This window comes from Sceloporus occidentalis, unplaced genomic scaffold (genome assembly GCF_023333645.1).
Source record: "Sceloporus occidentalis isolate IW3139 unplaced genomic scaffold, rSceOcc1.0.p SCAF_7, whole genome shotgun sequence".
Lineage (NCBI taxonomy): Eukaryota > Metazoa > Chordata > Lepidosauria > Squamata > Phrynosomatidae > Sceloporus > Sceloporus occidentalis.
In genome coordinates, this window is record NW_028316987.1 from 36,347,266 (window position 1) to 36,369,053 (window position 21,788).

General features: G+C 40.6%; 1 protein-coding gene across 1 annotated transcript in view; it reads left to right on the forward strand.

The window, feature by feature from the left end:
• Positions 1-21,788, forward strand: part of AOAH (acyloxyacyl hydrolase) — a 106,911-nt gene that overhangs the window by 51,530 nt on the left and 33,593 nt on the right. The window contains exons 11-16 of the mRNA XM_089532593.1: positions 564-658; positions 6,177-6,268; positions 11,466-11,548; positions 12,770-12,806; positions 14,887-14,961; positions 18,071-18,243. Of these exons, the coding sequence (XP_089388719.1) occupies positions 564-658; positions 6,177-6,268; positions 11,466-11,548; positions 12,770-12,806; positions 14,887-14,961; positions 18,071-18,243 (555 nt within the window). The remainder of the gene's footprint in view (positions 1-563; positions 659-6,176; positions 6,269-11,465; positions 11,549-12,769; positions 12,807-14,886; positions 14,962-18,070; positions 18,244-21,788) is intronic.

Sequence of the window (21,788 nt, forward strand, 5' to 3'; positions counted from 1 at the left end):
CAGTTCAGTTATATGGCATCATGAAACTATTGGTAGGTAGTGGCTGAGCCCCTACCTGTACTGCCATTTCTCATTTCTGAATTACATGTCATGAAATGCTATTAAACAATGTGAGGAGCCAATGTTTATCAGCCTCTTGTGATTTTGTTTTAATAGTCCAAACTGAAGGCTATGCTTTCCTTACTCTGATTGAACTTAATGAATTTATTGAATGTATTGCAGATACTAAAATTTTATGTTTCTCCCAACACGGTCCACATTCAAGTACCAATGTGTGTCTTAAAACAATCCCAATAGAAATTTGTCTAATTTAGCATGCACTTTTTGTAAAACTGATTAATGCATCCATTTCTTCCAAGTTATTTGTACTGCAGATGAAACTGAAAATCTTGTGCCTTGCTTGCAAATGTACACAAATGGCCAATTCATTATTTTGATTGCTCTTTTTGCATTAATGCTGTTGCAGGGTTTTTAATGTGGCTGTGCCTTCTGCCACATATAACTTTGCAACATCAGAAAAGTCAATGAGTGTTTTAAAATTATTAATGAAATTCCTTCCTCAGGCACAGAGTCCAAGGGAGTCATTATTCTGGGAGATTCAGCTGCAGCTCACTTTCACATCCCTCCTGAATGGGTGACAGCATCACAGATGTCAAAGGTATGTCATTTTGCGCATTTCTGAGAATTTACTTTCTTTTCTGTGATGAAGGGTGCACAATGAGAATGAATGCAGAAATGGCCATTTAGTTTTCTGGGAACCATCACTTCATCTTGAAGTTTCCATGATAATAATATGTTATTACAATCCATTATGGGAAATGTTCAAAGTATATTTAATAGACTCAAGAGACCAAAAACTTAACTTTTAAAAAGGAGAAGATCTGTGCAATTTATTGATACTGTAGATATGGATTGTTTCTCCCATGTGTATCTTTTTTACTTATCTGATTTCAGTAGGGTTTTTTTTATTGCTAGCAATGTTTTTTTATTATTGTAAGTGGATCATTAGGGTCGGAAAGTTAGAAAGGGAATTGAATTTTTTTTTGAGGCTCCTGGAGAATAGACCCAGAGGCAGAGGACAGGTTGACACCCTAGTTTAGAAAGAGTCCTTAAATCACACTTTTATAATTCCAACATACTGGAAACTGTGGTTTAACTCTGGTTTTAGATACCAAGAGGTCCCCACTGCAGCCAAACACATAAGAGGAAGACAGAAGGTCTTAAAACCTAAAACTTGTTAATATATAAACAAATCATAATTTCTTTGTGCAGACTGTTTATGTTGGAAGTGGAAGGTCCAACTTATGTTGGAAGGTCCAACTTCTCCCCAGGCAAGATAGACCATCCTTGAACCATTTCTTTCAGCACCTCCAGTTTGAACCTTCCCTGTAACTTAATTACAAATGTTTTGGGCTTAATGCTTCAATATAAACTATTTTGGAGAGTGAGAAGCTGTGAAAGAGATTGAGAACTGCAATGCAGAAGTGATATGGATTAATTTTTAGACATCATAACAACATTCTTTCCCAAGCCAGATTTAGGGTGTTGTACTTGTGTGTGTTTGTATGTGTTGCAAAATGCACTCCAATACTATTTGATTAAAATTTTAACTTGTTAAAGAAAATGCAGAGATATTCACATTGGCAGTTAGAAAATTAATCACTTTTTTGGCCCCAAAGTGGCCAAAAATGTTTGCAGAAGTGATATTTCCTTTTCCTCCTACAGCCATTGCCTCCATCTCTGTGGAAGAATGGAGTCTGCTCTGAGCATTGTAGATTGGTTTGTGTGCTGCTGGAAGAAAGGGGAATCTTCCAGTATCCAGCTTGAATAATCAGATAATATACTCATTCAGTTTCCTATCTCCTATTCCATACCTCTAGAAATGCCCTTCAGAATTAACTGTTTAAAAAAAAATTAGAATGCATTGTTATACTCTTCACAAAAAGTAATATAATTTCCGCTCATTACATTACTTTCGAAATACAATTCTATTGCATCCTCATTTTAAAGAAAAAGAGGAGTCTATTACAGACAGTTATGTTATTTAAGGCCTGTTACAGACTGCCAAAATAAAGCTGCTTCGGGTCTCTTTGGAGGTATGCTGTTTAAATGATGCATGCATCCGAAGAATCCGGAAGCTGTACCAAAGCTGCCCTCCAGTGCTTAGGAATAGAGTGTGGCTTTGGCGCGACCTCCAGACTCTTAGGACCCATGCATCATTTAAATAGCATACCTCCAAAGAGACCCGAAGCAGCTTTATTTTGGCAGTCTGTAACAGGCCTTAGTTCATTACTTCCAGTCTTTGGTTATGCATGAAAGCAGAGTGGAACTGCCTTTAGGTGATAGGGTGGGTCTCTTTAGGGGTTTTTTGCTATAACTCTGAGAGCACAGACTTGAGCCAAGCACATAATAGTGGCTGAGGTGAATTATAGCCAGGTTTACAAGGTTACTTGTTTCACCCTGTGAAGAAAGGTTAATTTATTAGCCTCCATGACTTTAGTAAAGCCAGTGAACTACAACCTTTGGAATGCTATGGGGCAGGCCCAAAAAGGAAAGAATATAAAATCAGTGACTTATCTGTTACCATGTCAAACAGGGTCAGTTTGAGATAGGGATAGGGATAGGGATAGGTACAGGAGGTCAGATAGGAATGGATTCAATCTTGAGAGCATCAGTTAGAATAGGGCCAGTTAGGAATAGAGAAGGACTTGGGTTAAGTCTTGAGAAGATCATTAGAGGGACTTTGGCTTGATGGGAGCGGAGAGCGTGGAAAGAGTTCAGGGAAAAGTGTGCTTGGAGCCAGTGAAAAGCTAGTTGTTTAACTTGTGTATTATACAATAAACCTTTACTATTTTGTTCTTTACCGTTGCATCTAGATATATATTAATTTGAGAGTTAATGAGGGGAACTGGTCACATTTAACAAAACAAACCTAACACTAACCACATCTACTTGTTCAGTGTAGTGATCACCTTAGGACCTGAGTAGCAGATCCAGGGAGGGAACTTAAGGATAAAGGGGCAAGGTGAATGATAGGAGCCTAAGGAAGCCTAAGGAACTACAGGGGCAATCTGGACAGAAGATCTGTCACACACCCCATTGGCCATCCTCTTGGATAACCTGCATGTTCAAGAACAAATATACATATGAGTTACTGCAGATTAGATATGCTCGCCCAAGACAAAACAAAATCCTGGTCAGTGCAATTAATTAAATATAATATTTGACAGGTGAAAGGAACTGAGAGCTAAACTTATTGGGGTGTTAATAATCATTTAGTTTGTTCCTGAGTGCAAGCTTTTTCAGTCAGGTAGGGCTGATCTTCTGTTTTTTACAAAGAAAGTCCCACCCCACCCCAAATATGAATTGCAGACACAGGGGCAGGAGGGAGTGTCCAATCTGCCTGATCCCTCCCTACCACCTCAGTAAGGAATGGATTGGGTTATCTGCATAGGCAGTTTGTGAAAGAAAACTCTTGTACCTAACAGGAAAGTATGGTGGGTTACAAACCGCCGCTGCTCTTTGCTGCACGAGGGAGCCGCTGCTTGCAAACCGCGCGACTCCCTCGCAGAGCAAAAAAGGAGCTCCAAAATGGAGCTCCTTCTCGCGGCGCAGCTATGACACCGCAAAGCGCCGCTGGCACACTCGCGGCGTCATAGCCACTGCGACATGTGCAGAAGCACAGCGTCAGCTACGTAAAAATAGCGGCGGCTGTCTGGAACGGCCGCTGTCATTTTTTACTCACAAAGCGCGTATTAGGGTTAGGGAAGTGAGGAAGCACTGCACCTCCCTAACCCTAGTACGCGCTCTGCGCGTACTTTAATGGCGGTGTGTAACCCGCCTATGTGAATAACATTATATGCAGTTTGTCCCCAAGGTTTAAAGCTTAGCAGCCATGATCACTATTTTGTGTTTTAATTGCCATTTCCCTTGCTGCATAAAATCAGCATTGTTTTCAGATTTCATTTTCTCTTTTGAGAGCCCACAAGATTAAAATATTCTAGATTAGCAGTTGTTTTTCTTTGCTAATGCTTTATGAGAAATGATTATAGAAATGACACTGATGATAGAGCAGGTGATGACTATAATAAATCAGAGGCAGTGACAATTGAGATTAGCATGCCTAATACATAAGGTAACAATACTGGTGATGATGGCATTCAAAGACAATGGAGCATGAAAATAACATGATCAAGTTAACACTTAGAAATGTCATCATTTCTTTTACAAAGCTTGGCTGACCACATTGCCCAAGTTCTACACAAATATTTTTCTCTCTATGCAAATGCCTGTTGATCTATTTTTAAGTGGCATTTTGGTGCTATGCCTTGGGCTATGTGCTCTGATCTTAGACCTAGAAGTCTTCCCCTCTCCCACAGCTCTTAACCCGGTAGTTGTCATGGCCAGCCACAACGAGGATGACAAGGAGGACTTGGCTCCTCAGGTGTAGGAGGAACCTGAGACTGTGCCAGGACCCAGTTCTCCCCTGTCATGTCCCAGCTCTGCTCTCCCAGCCCCAGTGAATTTGGCTCAGCCAGATCCTAGCTTTGTGGGATTTCCTTTAGTGGAGCCTGGGGCTCAGCAGCCCAGCCATGCCCCAGTAGAAGTGCCAGACTTGGGACATATAGAGCAGCAGAGCATTGAGGTTCCTACCTTTAGCTAGAGGAGATCAGAAAGGGCATGCCTTTGGCGTTCCAAGAGGCTTGCTGAGAAGCGCTCACTAGGCAATCAGCAGCTGTGATAAGGGAGCTAGATATAAAACACCTGGCAGATGCTGAGCTCTCTTGCCAGAGACTATTACTTCTCATTAGTGAATGCTGCTTGATCTGGCTCTTGGCTTCCTAGACCCTTGGCTGCCTTTGAATCTTTGACCTCGGACTGGACCCTTGACCAACCCTCTGGTACTGTTGACCTCAGACTAGACTAGTAGTGTGGCTCTCTGTAATCCTGAACTTTGGGCTGGCTAGTGGCTTATTCTATTGAACGTTGTTTGGCATTGTGAAGGAACTGCTCAGCATGTTTATCTTGCCCAGCAGGCTCTTATCAGCCGTGTGAGTGTCTGTGTTGGCAGCATTCTCAGACAGTAGTCATGAAAAGAACAAGGCTGGCCCTTCTGTGCAGCAGAGTGAGGTGGATGCTTCAAGAAGTATTTTGAAGTGGAGGTGCAGAGTAGTGGAAAGATGTGGAAGAGCAGAGAGCTGTATGCAGCACAGTTTGCTGTACATCTTTAGGTGCAGTGCAAGATGCTGCAGGTGTCATCACTGTTGAAGTAGGATCTAACATCCAGCCCTGCCAGCTTATGCATATGGCATGGGATGAGGTTGCAGCTGCCATTTTGCCCTCTACAGTAGGCAGCAAGATGCCTTGGGCCAACCTTGGAAATGGCAATAATCCGGGACTCATGTTTGCTCAACCCTGAAATCTGCTTTAAATATCAAGCCTCTGCCTTGGAATACACAAAGTATTGATGCTAAAGATAGAACTTATTATCTATGTATTGATTACATTTATATCTCTGTTTTTCCCAAGATGAAACTCAAGGCAGTACTGTATTTGCAGAACTCCCATGTGACCTGATATCCAGATAGTGATCTATCTCAAGCCTACTTAGCATCAGCAGGGTTGCTGCATCAGATGTCTTCACTTGTATCAAGTGCGTCTATGATGGCCTGTGTATAATTTCACCAGAGTTTAACTAACAGCATCTCATATTGTTAATGGGGTGCAGAAAAACCACCTCTTTCAAGGCAATCACATGGACCTAGACCAGCCGTTCTACTCTGTGAGAGCAGTCTGCAGTTCCTCTACCTCAACACATTGTAGGCTGATACTTCTCCTGTTGAAATATAGTCACGTCATCCTGTAAAATGGCTGGGATAGCTCTAAGCCATGGAAGCAGGCATGGTCTCCTCAAGACCCACCTGATCTCCAGCAATAAAGCCACGTGGAAAGAGGTCTGTGTCTTGCTCCCAGCCCCACCCCAATAAATACATTCAAATTTCCTGTTAAACTGATGCCTGGTGTGTAATTACAGATAATTCACAGTATTCAGTTGGATTAAAGTTATGAACAATATTTTCAGCTGCTGAAATCCCTTCATTCATGTTAGCTAATAAATAACAAACAGTTTGTTGTGAGAAGGCAAAACTACTCTTATTTATTCACCTTCTTTTCAGAAAGCCTTTTCCAACCTTCTTGAGGCATTGACCAATGAGCTTGACTGGCCTCAGTTTTCAGAAGTCACTGGATTTCTCAACTCCACCATTGGGTAAGCAAATAGCAACTAAAGCCTCAGGTCTCAATGAATGAAAGAATGCTGGCGAGAGAGCTCTGTGTCCCATGGAAAGTAGTGAAATGTTGCTAAAGTCTTCTAAAAATGATTTGAGGTGGAAAATGGGCAGGAAGGGCCACTCCTTCTGAAGATGGATTGGGGCCACGGCAACCACATGATGGCAATTCACCTTGAAGCCAGCCTCAATAGAAGCGGCAAAGATCTGCTCCAGTTTGGGCTGGGGAAAAACAGGCTTTTGTGGCTCTGCCACAGCCTGAAACAGGCATCAAGCTGCTCCGGGGGTGTGCTGTGTATAAATGCTGCACCTCCAGAGAGCCTTGAAGCTGCCTATATTTGGGCAACCGGGTAGCTTCCCACCAGCTTCAGGGCATCATTACACAATATTGAAACCCTATTGATGGGTTTTGCCCATCAATGAAAAGGGTCACTGCCGTATTGAATGGAATACAAGGCAGCAGTAGGACTGACATCACATCCTGTGATAAATACTGGCCAAAGCTGCCTTTATCCTGTTAAAATTGACTATGATGTATATACACCCTTGATTTTAATAGTTTAATATTTTTGAATTGTATGTTTTTAGATAATGAGATTGGATTGTAAACCGTATTAACGTGTGTTAATTAGTTTTAATGTGCTATTTTATCTCTTATTGTATCCGTTTTACCGATTGTACACCACTTTGATCTATAGGAAAAGCGGTTTATAAATAAACAATTTATTTTTTAATTTATATTTATTTTATTATTATTATAATCTTGTTTAACTCTTACAAATTAGAACTCAAAGAATTCAAATTTCTTTGTGAAGCAGCCCTTCACTCTACATATTGATACTAGTCCTACTTAAATTAGCTGTTTTAATTAGCTGTGTTTCATCCAGGTGGGTTTTCCCCGCAGAGGTTAATTTGGTAATTAACCATCTTAATTGCTTCCCATTTGTTTAATTTTACTATTGAGTACCTTTTGCACGTTACTATTCTGAAACAGCATCTTCTTTTAATCTTTACAATCTATTATGTCTTCTAGTCCCACATCTGTCCACTTTTATAGAATGACAAAGCAATGTTTAAAGATATAGTTGGCTTGGTCTGATTGTCTCTTAAGCATTGATTTTTGTTTCAAAGACAATATTGCTCAAGTTTCTGATTTCTAGATAGTGTATTTATTCCTCTAACTTCATTGCTAGATTTTTTTTCTTCTCCTTTTGGATCCCATAAGTAGCTATATTTTAGTTCTTTGTTTGTGGAGGATTCAGTTGGAAATGATGTTCATTCTCTATAAATATTATACTGTTAAAGAACTGTGGTTGTCTAGTTTACTTTTCTGTGCTTTCTACCTATTGGGGCTGTCAGATGTAAGAAATCATTTAAAGGATGACCCAGACTCTCTAGTGATTCAAAGCTTTTATCACAGTTGTATCTTGATTTTCTCCATAATCCACAACAGCATGCTATTGCTCAGTCTCGGCCATCCTGATTACATGGAAAAATATTCTCCACAGTCTTAACAGTAAAGCCAGTAAATCACTTAAACTTTTGTGTTGCTTTAAAAAAAATGTCTTTTGCAAATTTATTTCTTTATTTCTTCCTTTTGAGCTCCATCATTTCAAGTACAACATTTTGGATGAGTAAAAGATCATTTCAGTTAATATCTCACTATTAAAATATCAGTATCTTTTAAAATAAACATAATTCTAATGTAATCCTGTGGTCATGTGTAACCACTAATTGTATATTTATCATTTTTGGATGATATCCAAGATTATCCTCCATTAATGAGGACAAACTTTCTGGTCCCTCTAGATTAGAATGTCTGCCAGCTAGCATTGTGTATGCCTTCAAGTAGCCTGTTGATTGATGACAATGCCATGAAATTCATAGGGTTTTCTTAGGCAAGGAATATTCATAGGTGGTTTTGCCTGTTCTTCCCTCTGAAATACAGCCTAAAGCACCTAGTATTCATTGGTGGTCTCCCATCCAAGTACTAACCAGGGTTTACTCTGTTTAGCTTCCAAGATCAGAAAGGATCTGGTGCCTTTATGGCCTTTTGGCTATTCCTGATAATTACCTCACCCCATAATTAATTATACTATAAAGGGAGATGTAAACAAATAAACCTAACTCACCTATTAAGTTTTCAGCAGTCATGGCAACTAACCACAGGTTATCTTTATCTCGGTAATGTGTCTTGGTTGTTCATCATCCCTTCTTAGATTATGTGTTGAGAGCCAGAGTGACACAGAGGCTGGAGTGTTTTCTATAAACTGTCCAAACTCGCAATCCACTGGTCACACTATTATCATTTCTTTTATTGGAGAAAAGGGTATTGATTAAAGTTGGCAAGATTATGGCATTCCTAACATTCTGGTTCATTAGGGTTTGGCCAAATCTCAAATCACAAGCCTGATTGGGCTGCTTTAAAATAATTCTTTTGCTGCCCATGATAAAGTGAGTTTTTCCCAAAGTGGCTAGAAGTGAATATTGAAGCAGAAAACAGTGAGGAGACTAGCTCCACACACTCTGAGATGGAGTATTTTTTTTAAATGCCCAATACATTAATGAGAAAAGGCCTTCTTCAGGGGATAGGAACAAAAACAAATATACATCTATTCTAGATGAATATGGATCTTTATGCACATTTCTGTCTGGGCAAAAACACGTATCTTTAAGTTTATTTCATGGACAACAGTGAGGATGAGTTAGATAACTGACAGGTCTAACTATCTAGTCAGAGGGCACGTTTTGTTAGGGGCTCTCCAAGAATGGTGCTAGGATTCTTCCTTCTTTTCTTCTTTATCACTCTACCAGGAAGAATCTTGTGTGGTTGTATTTTATTTTATTTTATTTTGAGCATTATTTTGGACACTGAAGGCAAGATGTATATGAGCACTCTTCATGCTGGGGCTGACTTGCAGGCCAGGGCTGCCTTGGCCACACAGCAATGTGCATCATATACACATCATTGCAAGCAGCGCCAGTTTTTCACCACTACATCCTTTTGATATGAGCCCACTGTAGGACAGCTGGGGTTTTACAGTAGTCTGTGGACAGAACTCATCTGCACTTCATTGAGTGACTGCCTAGATGCAGGATGTGGAAAGCAAATCTCTCAGACATACAAAACTTTTAAGTGGCAAAACTTTAGTCAACCATCTTCAAAGTTGTGGAATAAACTGAGCTATCCATCCCAACCCCAAAGAATAACTTAATCAAGGATATCACTAAAGGATGCAGGCTGTATGGGCTGCACCAGGTAACCCTAAATGGAGGTAACACCACTGCTCCTCAGACGAAACACGCTGTGGCATTTGTTCGCCTGTCCCTTTAAAATGCTGGAGCACATGCTCAGGCTGTGGGCATGATACTGCAATTTGTAGGTGTAATTTTAATTTTGGTAGCTGTTTATGTCAGTGATATACCGGAATTATGATTTATGAATAAGATTAGTAACAAAAAATTACTAAGGATTTTGTACAGTATGGGAGAAAGTCAATGAGGGGAGTGATACTATGAGTTACTGCACTGGGTGACACCAGCCCTACTGACACCACTGATCTTAATCAGTAGTTTTCACCAGGCAATGGTGAATTACCCTTCTACAGAGAACTCCTTAAAAACTGCAAGTCATCAACACACCACTGCAAGTTATTACCATATCTGGTGATTTCTTTCTTAGAAGTTAGCATTTATATGTTTAATAGGATTATGTCTCAGATGTGTTTATACCTCTATTGCTCAAATTTAGAATAAGTTCTATTCTAAATAAGTCATCTAGCTACTTAGTGTGTGGTACTCTGTTTCCTCTTCTTCTCCTTACTATTCTGCCTTTATAGTTAAAGCATGTTCATGGAGGTATGGCCATGATCCATGAATTTAGAGTGCACACTCCTACTAAACATTCCTCTGTAATCCTTGGATAGCAATGAAGTTATGAAGCTGATGGGGGGAATATAAACATCAGAAATGCCAATGTGGTAGACATCATCATATGATGTAGAAGTACATGCTTGTGCCTAACATGTACCGTGGTCCCTTGTTATCCCCTGGGGTTTGGTTCTAGCCCCCCGCCCCCCCAGCCCCGTGGGTAATAAAATCAGTGGATGCTCAAGTCCCATTAAATACAATGGCATAGCAAAATGGTGTTCCTTATATAAAATGGAAAATCAAGGTTTGCTATTTGGAATTTATACTTTTTTTGAATATTTTCAAGCTGTGGATGCTTGAATCCGTGGATAAAAAATCCGTGTATAAAGAGGGCCGATTGTATAAATTGGCAAGTTACTATAAGCTAAATCAGCATCAGTCTTACCTTGAATATACCCACTGAAGCAAAAGGGTCTAAAGTTAGTTGTAACAAAGTCCCATTCATTTCAATAGCTATGCTTTTGGTAGGGCCAATATTGAGTTTAGCCATATGCAAAGAACGATGTGTAGGATTTATGCTTTCCGCAGCATGCCTCTGAAGATGTTCATACTAAAAGGGATGTGCAACATGAGAAAAGCAAACCTTAGTCCATTATATAATCATTCTTCCTTGTCAGTGCACATGCTTGGCCCCATTTGCTAGTTCTGAGAAACTCTGGTATATTAACTAATAGCTTAGACCTAAAAATAAATGAGCAATGACGGCATTCCATAACTTCCCAGAGCTAGCATTGATTCAGGCAGAGAACTGAGAAAAGTGATTCTTTCTCTCTTTATCCACCACTTGCCTGCTGCTAACCTGCCCCAGCCCCAATCTGTCATATAGGGCTGGGCTTTGAGAATACTCCCATCATGTAGCTGCAGCAACAAAAACTGTATAACTTTTATCAGTAATTATCAGTTCTCAGTAAACAAACAAACACTTGGGTGCAAAAAAAATCAGATTCAAATCACTGCTCCTCAGTGAAACTCATCAGCTGGCCTTTCACAAATTGTTATTTCTCTACCTGACCTGCCACATAGCATTGCAGTTAGGTTAAACTGCTGTTCTGAGCTTGTGGTGGGAAAAGAAGGATGTAATAAATATGCTAAGTCACAAAAGTTCTCTCAAAATAGGAAATGAGCTACAAGTAGTAGCAGTGGCAGCAGCAGGAGGAAGAGGAGATGGTGGTTGTAACATTACTGTTCTCACCCTGTTATTGATACACTGTGAATTCGCTAACAAGGATTTTGTTGTCTTCCTTTCAGGGGATGGACAGAGTCATTGTATCTACAGCTGCGCAAAAGAAACCATTGTAACCACCGAGATTACCAAAACCTTTCTAAAAATGGTACCTTTTTCTCATTTCTCACTAGTACTGGTGCATCTCTATTAACCGCAAGTAGAAGCTGTGACATTGTGAGGCTGGGAGAGGGGAGGAAGTTGGGGATGGGTGGGACCCAGAAGCTCACTACCATACAAACCTGCAGATTCTGTTTGTTGAAAAGAACTGTACTTCAGTGATAGCACACAAGATTTGCATGCAAAAGAGTAAAATGGTCGGTTTAGTCCTTGGCATCTTTAAGCAAAGCTGAGATAGCACTTGCCAGAGGCCCTGGAAGTTGCTCTCAGTCACTGAAGACCAAATGTAAACATATGACCCTCCAGATGTTGCTGGGCTGCTATCACCGTAGCCAGCAGAGCAAGGGACAATGGAGTCACAGTCCAGCAGCATCTGAAGGGCAAATTATCTGTATACCTGGAGTAGATAGATGAGTAATGGTCAATGGCCTGGTACAAACGGGTGCTTTGTGGCATGCCAGCAGCGATTTTAGGGTTAGGGAGTGTGCAGCAATCGCACGCTCCCGAACCCTAATACATATGGGCGGTGCCATCTTGACACAGGACCATCCATACGGCACGCGTGTCCATGACGTGTCTTGTGCGACGCATGCAAACAGCGTGGTGCAGAGGACATGTCACTGCAATGCCCCAGGGTGCTAATGGCACCTTGGCAGCATCGTGAGAAGGAGCTGTCCTTTTTATAGTGGATAGTTGCCACAGTCATGTGGTTGCTGCGACAACTATCCAGAGAAGATAGGGACCAGGCATGAAGCCTGAACTACACTTTTGCTAAAGCTACAAAACCCAAACCATAACAAATGAAAGCAAAAATGTGGAAGTTCTCAATAACCTGAATTGCTATATAAATAATTCCAAGACATAATGTAGGATCAATTTTGTGTCTTGTTTTATTTCTGAACTCCATTCTACTTCTCAGGTCAGCTCTTCCATTTCACTAATTTCTCACATTTCAGACTTGCAAACTTATGCTAATACTGGACGACAAGTATTGCCACCCTAAAAGCACCCTTGCCATTACACATCCAGCAAATATGCTGACTGCAAGTGAGGGGGGGGGGGGGAACACAATTAGACTTAAATCCCATTGGAATTAGTGAAAACTGTGACTTTTTCAGTGGAGTTTAAGTGTGATGGTAATCGATGTATTTAGTTATCTTTGATTTAGTCATGTTAAATTTACTTTAGTTTATTGTTTTGCATCATTTAGGTGGCTCTTCAGAAAATGTTCTCGAACTACTGGAAAGGTAACTTATTAACCAGGGATTTGAACAGTTGAAATAGTTAGTTGCAGATTAGTGTAACATCCTATCACTATCCAGTAGTGTTATTAGGGAGTGCAGGGTGTGTGGATCACACCGGGTGATACCCTGGAGAGGTGCCTCCCAGTAGGGTGATACACCCAGAGGGACCGGCAAGGCTACTAGGCTAGCAAAAAAAAGGGTGCTTTCTTGCTTGCCCAGCAGCCACACCAGGCCCTCTGGAGGCCACCGAACCCCCCCCCCTCAGTCGCCGCAGCTGTTGTGGGGTAGTAGTGCCTTTGGAGTCATGTGCAGCAGCAGCTAATCAGGATTCAGAAGGCCAAAGGGGACAGTGGTCTGGCTGAGGGGGGCAAGACAGTTTCACCCCCAAACATACCGGGTGACACCAACCTTAGTGATGCCACTGTCACTACCAACACAATTCCTACTGTAGCAATGGGCCCTTCTAGGCTGAATTTTAATTAGCTAAGTTATTTAATGGGTTATGCGACAAACAACCCTTTTGGAATCATTTCCCATTTTTATACAGAGGTTGCTGGAATAGAGGAATGTAGGCAGAACTCTTCAAATGAATTGTATTTTATTAAAAGGGAAACACACACACATTCACACATGTGAGCTATGGAATGATAGGACAGGCTTCACTTAAGGGGATAATTACCCTCGGTGCTCCGAAGATGTGATCTCATATGAATGTAGAACTCAGCTGCTTCTTGGAGGGCAGCATGAGTTGGAACCAGTTTGAAATAAAGGCAGAAATGAGGTTCCCCCTGAAACTCCAAGCTAGCTCCTTCCTTCTTCTTCTAATAAAGAAAATTTAAGATCTTTTATAGGATAAAACTAGTTTCAGGCAAAGATTGTGTATCATACACGTCAAAGGCCAAATCTGCATGGTAAAGGATCACAAAGACAAGGTTTCAAAGATGGGGAATAGAATTGTAAATTAACTCTCTGGGGCTTGGGTGCAAGAAACATCCTGCTGTAAATCAGCTCCCTCTTCCTGTCTTCTGGAAGTGTGAGTTCTTCCCTATTGCATCTCCCAAACTGTCTGATTGATCTCTATTTCAGAGCTCACTTTTGGGTCCATGCCAGCTTGGCTATGTGACCAGGTGGAATAAGCCTCATGGCTGCTTGCAGTCAGATTACATTCAGAGCCATGGTAAAGGAACACACACACAAGGAAGACAATTTTCATAGCATTTCTCCTAACACTACAGATTTTCAGTAGGAACAAATGGCTGAATGTGTTATTATTTTTTCACAAAGTCTTGCACATACGTTTCAGTTACTCTGCCCTATTGTTTTCTTACACTTGGTTTGCCTTGAAAACAGGATCAATGGTTCTGATCAATTTTAAGTTATTTACTTAAAAAATGCTAAAGGAGAGAATTGGCAAAATGCAAGATTCCGGTGTGTGTGTGTGTGTGTGTGTGTGTATAGAATCCTTCATCAATGCTCCATGAGCGATTTCAATCTAAAGGTGAATTTTGAACCATCTATGTGCTTTGTACACACACGTGGATTGTTAATGCAGGATAGAAAGTGAAGGAGAGCCGTTTTTACTTTGAATGTCCATTCCCTATCAGTGAGGGAGTGAAGCAGACAGGAAAGTGTTAGCTCTCTCTTCCATTTTACCCTGCAGAGCGTAAAAAAATGGGTCATGCAGAAAACTAGGTTGCCTTCTTTCATACTAGGAATCTTTTAAATCTTTTAAACTCATCCAAATGCATGACTATCACCATTCACTCTGATAAAGTTTGAGAGCCCAATATATCTTTTACAAGAGCCACTCGCATCTTTTTTTTTCTTGTACATGTTTGTGGGAAGAAAATGCTATATTAAGCCAAAGGCAGTTGCCATTAGTAAACCATGTGTCTTTGACGATCGTAACTAACACTCTGGTCTTGCAATTGCATATATTTGCTGTAAATGACTATGAATGTACTTTTCCATTCCTAAGTTCAGCGTAACAGGAACATCCTGTACGTTACTATATTTATAGAGAGAATTGTCTTCCAAGATTTGTGTTAACACTCAGATTTCTCATCTATTTTTTCATTTTTAGCTTGGCAAGGAATCAACAATTTGACAAGCCTGCAGTAGTTATCTTTGCAATGATTGGGAATGATGTCTGCAATGGGTAAGGTTTTGAGGAAAAGGAACACAGAATGTATCTAGCTAAAGACCATTGGGAAACCCCTTACTCACCCTGTAGCTGCAGCACAGTTTCCCAGTCTGCAGCAGCTCCAGTAACACCAGACTCATTATGGTGATATTGGAGTAACCCAGAAGAAAAAGAGCTATTTAAGGCAGCCCTGCCTTTACTTGGCCTTCTTTGCCATTTCTACTCATGAGGGACATTTGCGGCTGTTAGCTGCATGGTTTGTATTCTTCTCTCTTCACAGCCAGTACTTGCCACTCATCTGTTGTGTCTGGCATTGTCATTTGCATGGGAGGACAATTTTATTGCACTACAGTTTGAAATAAAGCCATCTTAACATCACACCTTTTGGAGGGTGGAAACAGATTCTGAAAGCAACTGACAGAGGACTTTATCACATCACCTCTGTTGCCTGACTTACCTCTTCCAAATTGGGCTCAAATTCTGAAGTTACACTGATTTTATCGCACATTTCTGATTTGGAAAAAATGTCCACCGAAGCAACTTCAAATTCAACACTGGAGGGAACAGGAAGCCATTTTGAGGGAAATGTCCATGTGATAAAATCAGTGTAACTTCCGAATTTGAGCCCAGTTTGGAAGAGGTAAGTTGGACACCAGAGGCGGTACAATAAAATCCAAAGATGCTAACTGGCCAAGTAGGCCAGTGAACAATATATTGTGTCATAATGTGGCAGATGGTCATACTAAGGCTGTTATACTGCCAATCTCAGGAGAGTCTCGAAAAATGAAATGAGGTGTGGACAATATTCCCCTTGTAAAGTCTTCCCCCACCAGTTTGGAGGGTCCCATATTCTCTCAGCCCCAGCCTGCAATTTCTGACAACGCAACATACAGTGCAAAGAATCCAACTTTGATAGGACCTAATATGCTACAGATATGGAGTGTATCATGTGAAGCTGTACCTGTAATGGAGAGAATCCCAGAGACGGTGACACACAATGCAATAATAACATGGGAGGGGGATCTTTTGTAGTCCTCAAATGGATGACCAGCATAAGCTTGAGGAATACAGCCTCTTTACCTGAAAGAAAGAAAGAAAGAAAGAAAGAAAGATGGATGGATGACTGGGTCATAGTTATGATTTGGCCAAAAATTGCTGGCCGGTATGCCATCCTCAAGATCTTGGAGCAGCAGGAGCTTTGGGCATGGAATATAATGTGGAAAGCTTGTGATGGCTGGGATTTTCAGCTATTGTCAGATGTCTCTCCCAAGCTGGGAAGCCACAATGCCAACCCACTTTGGCACAAAGCACTCTCTTCTCTGATTGCATTGGGAGGGAACTTTCCAAAATTCATATATCCTTCTTTCCCATGCTCAACACTTGAATGGGGGCAGGAGGACTTGAGTACAATTATGGATGGCACTTTTTCATGTGCCTTCATTTACGTAAGGCTTTTAGTGCAGGCATTTGATTTATATTTAAATGAAATTTAACATAATACTAACGGTTAGCATTTTCCCCTTGCTAATGCAAATGCAACTGCATTACTTTTTTTAGTTTATTAACAATTGACTAAATAAATTAACCCTTTCTTATTAACTTTCCTGTCCACGGATATGAAGCATTTTATCTGCTAAAGCCCATACCAGTGCCGCCTTTAACTTTAAATCCACCCTTGGAATTAATACCATCCAAAACGTTGCTGACTGTCACAGGGCAATAGGATACTGCTGACATTTCTCTTGCCCAGTCTTACCAGCAGAGATGTGATTCTGGGAATACTGAGCTGTGAATTTATTTTTCAGGAGTTAATACTGGGTGGACTGAAACAGAAGCATTGAACTGAAATCAGTTTTTTAAAAGAGTGTTTTGTTTAATGGCTAATGGTATTTAACATTGCACTCTTCTGTATAAACCTACTAATCAGATATCTGAAGTCATTTTGATTCAATCAATAAAGCCTCTTGGTGTAATTCAGGCCTTTGTGTTGAAAAAAGACAGAGCAGTATTCTGCATACTGCAGAATTATGCCTCAGCCAAAGCACAGTTAAAAATGCCAGTATTTCATGCCAATGTGGCAAGTGAGAGATTGAGAAAGGCAGACATTTGTAGGTGACTGAGATAATGAAATTGGCAGTCTTTCCCAGTACAACTCAAATTGCAACAGCCAAATGAGAAGGATGTGCAAAAATATAGACAGATGGTACATATCTCACAGAGTACCAAGGCACAAATGTAGGGCAGATAATAATAATAATAATAATAATAATAATACGTTTTTAAGGGAACATGAAAACATAAATCATAAATGAATTATGGAGGAATTGTGAGTGTTTTTCAAAGGAGAGAGTAGCAAATTTGTTTGATTTTCTGTGTTTTCTATGACTGATTGTTTCTATGGTGTTCTTTCCCAATGCTGTGTTTTATCGGTGACAAAGCCATGATAACAAGAGGAAACAAGAGTTGACTGATTGGGGCCAGAGGCAAGCTGTGCTTTGAGATGAGGGACAACTGAAAGAAATGATAAAAAGAGATTAAACTGCCTTAATGTTAAATCAACCATTACTGAGGCTTCTCTGAAAAAGGGTCCCAATTTGGACATCATTTTATCTCGCAGGCAATTCTGTTAACTGCTGTGAGAGTGTGTGTACGTGCAAACAGAGTCACTTGTCAATATTTAACTTTTATTTCCCCCCCCTTGCAATTATTATTTCCCAACAACAACAACAAATATTCCAGCTTTGTTGGGCAATGTTAACTACACAGATCATTAGTAATTTTGAAATATTAAGTACAATAACAAAGTTGGAATGGACCCAGTTAGCCATGTAGTCCAGGCCTACATAACTTGGTGAATTCCTTTTCAAAACAGACACCATTCTTATGGGGCAGCCAACAGAGTAGGGTCCAATAACATTTCCAGTTTTGCTGCATGCCTGGGACAGCAAAATCAAGCAGCTGTCTCAGAACCAAATATAGTTTGGTTTAAGCCCAATATATTTTCACTCTGGCCATCCAAATTGCAAGCTTAAAGGGATGGTTGGAAACAGGAGACAGGTTGCATAGTTTGCTTTTGCTGCACCAAACTCAGTACTGTGCTATCTTTTTTCCTCCCGTTTTGTAGGAGTCCTGACACAGTGAAACACATGACTCAGCCTAAGGAAATGCACACCAATGTTTTGCAGACTTTGCGTTATCTAGACAGCTATCTTCCAAAGGGCAGCCATGTAATTTTAATTGGCTTGGTAGATGGTCGCTTCCTGTGGGATAACTTGCATGACAGATACCATCCTCTTGGTAAATATGCCAATTTCTTTTCTTTTTCTTTTTGTTGCTGTTGCGGCAGCTGCTGCTGTGTGATTGTGAAGCTTTAGCAATTAAGGATTGCTTTAGAAGTTCTGGACTACCTGAACGCAACCCAATCATGTCATTTTTTCTCTTCAGTTCAAAACTTTTACAGTGGGATCTTGATAGCCAGGATCCGCCATGTTTACCCAAATCTGTGAACACTCAAGTCTCATACAATGACATAGTAAAATGCATTCCCTATATAAAATGGCGACATCAAGGTTTGCTTTTTGGTGAATATTTTCAAACTGTGATTGGTTGAGTTCATAGATGCAGAACCTGTAGTTATGGAGGACTTGCTGTACTTAATTTTACAAACATCACTGACCTGAGGCATCATGATATAAAACCTGTTTGTAATTATTGTTGGTAACATGCAAGTTTGAACACCTTCACAGGACTATAGCTCTTTGAAAGATCCAAGATGCTTCACACCAAGCATGATCAAAGTCCCCAAGACTTTAGTTTGGTCAAAACAGTGCTCCATATGCACAAAACAATTTTAGCAGAATGGAGCAAGGTAGGCTAAAATTTATACTCATCATCCATGAACGCAGATCTGAAAGTAAATCGTATACAAAAAGATATGTTTTACTGTGCATCGTCTTTCAGTCAAATTCTCAGGACAGCCTCTTACCCATTTCACTAGATAATTTTTTGGGGTTCCGCAGACCTGTCTATATTGTACACACACACACACACGTTTTCATCCATTTGTGAAACCATCCAGCTACATAGTGCAATAATAATTAGAATGTATGGCTGAAATGCTTGTAACTTTAAACATCTACTGCCCTGTCCCAGTAACCTGGCTTCTACATTTCAGAGAGCTGTCTTCTCACATCACATACAGCTCTCAGATACAATCTAGAAGTTCCCTTCTATCAGGAATAACCAGTACCAGTAAACGTTTTCCATTTCATACCTCTCACTTTGTCCTTCCTGGGTGTTCAGAAAAGGTTGGTTTTTCCATCTTCTCACATGTTCCTTGCATCTGTGCTGGCTACATCCATCAATCTGTCTATTCTTGCCTGATACTTTCTGTTCCTATCACTTCCCTTCTCTCATTCCTTAGCTTTCTTCCGCACTCTAGCACCCATGGAGCCCTTAGTGACTGCAAGTCCCATCCTTTCTGGGAAAATCCTCATAGCTGACTATTAAAATTGTTCATTTCCCTGAACTCTCGGAAGAATTCTCTTGCAGAAAATTCAAAGTACTTCAACAACTACAAATGTAGGAGGATGGACTCATGGCAATTAAAGGGGTATCACACCTTATACTGTGTCGGGGATGCTTTGATTGTGATTTCCTAATTACTTTATAGAGCCACTATGCTACCCAGATTTCCATGGGAAATTGTACTTTCTATATATTTTTGTTAAAAGGTAAGTTTCTAGGCCAGTTCTACTATAGATAACAGTCTGTTCAGGAGCAGAATAGAACCAGGGTCTAAATAGGAAACAGTCCCCTACTCCCAAGACATTTCAGCTAAATTCCCTGCCTGTTTCCCACCATTCACGTTTATTAACTGAACATGGTGAAGTATTTTTCAGACAGGTAGGTGAGACACATATCCCTAGTGTGGAGTATCACTAAATACACAGTGGTATATAATGGAAACTAACTTTAATAGGGTTGTCCCACTTGTGATAGATAAGAAGTAGCACAAGCCTGTATATTTCTGTTCAGTACTAAGCTCTACTAACTTCAGTGGGACTTGATAGCTAAGATTTTGTAGTTGCTCTAGATATCCATTTATCTGAGAATCAACAAATAACAATCCACCTCCACCACCTTGTTCTATATAAAACATGTTATGGGAAAGCTATTGTGTATTTAACCATACTTGAATTCAGTTCATCTACACAGGAGTAATGTTTCCCTCTATGACAGAAGATATTATTTCTACTTTAGAGTGAGCCTATCTGAGGTATAAAAAGCAAAAACCGTGATTGTACACAGTCACCTTCAATCTTCCTTCTTGATGTGAAATGGCTAGATTTGTTTTGGAGAGTGAAAGGCTTGTAATTGGGTAAAGCATCAGTCACTCACCCTTGAGATTTGAACCGACTGTTATGTGACTTCGTCTTCTTGCTAGCTCAATTGGTTGAAAGTAGAGGAGGAAAGGTATGTACATGTAGGGTAACAGAAAAACAAGCTATACTTTGGGTCTGAGACAAATGCTGTTTTGGAAACCTGGCTTTTCTGTTATACTTATTTTCCTGATCTTCTGGCTAAAATCTTTAGTCTGCTAGGTGAAGAAGTAAGTAAACACCAGCGATTTGAAGGAAAGATCCCTCATTGACCATAAAATGCTAATCAGTGGCTACTGGAAGAGTTGCCTAATTGTTGGCACTGCTGCATAATTATACCCCAGAGGACAGGATCAAAATTCAAAATGATCTGAATAGACTAGAAAGCTGGGCCAAAGCTAACAAAATGAAATTCAATATGGAGAAATGTAAGGTACTGCACTTAGGGCGGGAAAATGAAATGCTCAGATATAGGGTGGGGGACACCTGACTGAATGAGACTATATGCGAAAGGGATCTAGGAGTCCAAGTAGACCACAAATTGAACATGAGTCAACAGTGTGACGCGGCAGCTAAAAAGGCCAATGCAATTTTAGGCTGCATCCATAAAAGTATAGTGTCTAGATCAAGGGAAGTAATAGTGCCACTGTATTCTGCTTTGGTCAGACCCTACCTGGAATATTGTGTCCAGTTCTGGGCACCACAATTCAAAAAGGATGTTGAGAAACTGGAGCATGTCCAAAGGAGGGCAACTAAAATTGTGAAGGGTCTGGAAACCATGCCGTAGAAGGAATGACTTAGAGAGCTGGAGATGTTTAGTATGGAGAAAAGAAGGTTAAGAGGTGATATGATAGCCCCTGTTTAAATATTTGAAGGGATGTCATATTGAGGAGGGAGGAAGCTTGTTTTATGCTGCTCCAGAGAACAGGACCGGGAACAATGGATGCAAGCTACAGGAGGAGATTCCACCTCAACATTAGGAGGAACTTCCTGACAGTAAGGGCTATTCAACAGTGTAACACACACCCTCGGAGTGTGATGGAGTCTCCTTCTTTGGAAGTCTTTAAACAGAGGCTGGATGGCCATCTGTCAGGGATGCTTTGATTGTGATTTCCTTCATGGCAGGGGGTTGGACTGGATGGCCCTTGTGGTCTCTTCCAACTCTACGATTGTCATGTGCTGCTATGCCTTGTACCTGTTTTTCCTTTGCTTCCCTGAACTGTGTATTGTGTATGTGGTAACCATCAAAATGGCCACTGCTGATCAACAGGTGGCCAGTGACAGCAAGAGAAAGTTGGAAGGGGTTGGTTGGAAGCTTGACTGGCAGGTATATGCACTTGGTTGTGCACAGTATAAGGTGTGATACCCCTTTAACTGCCATGAGTCCATCCTCCTATATTTGTAACTGTTGAAGTACTTTGAATTTTCTGCAAGAGAATTCTTACGAGAGTTCAGGGAAAT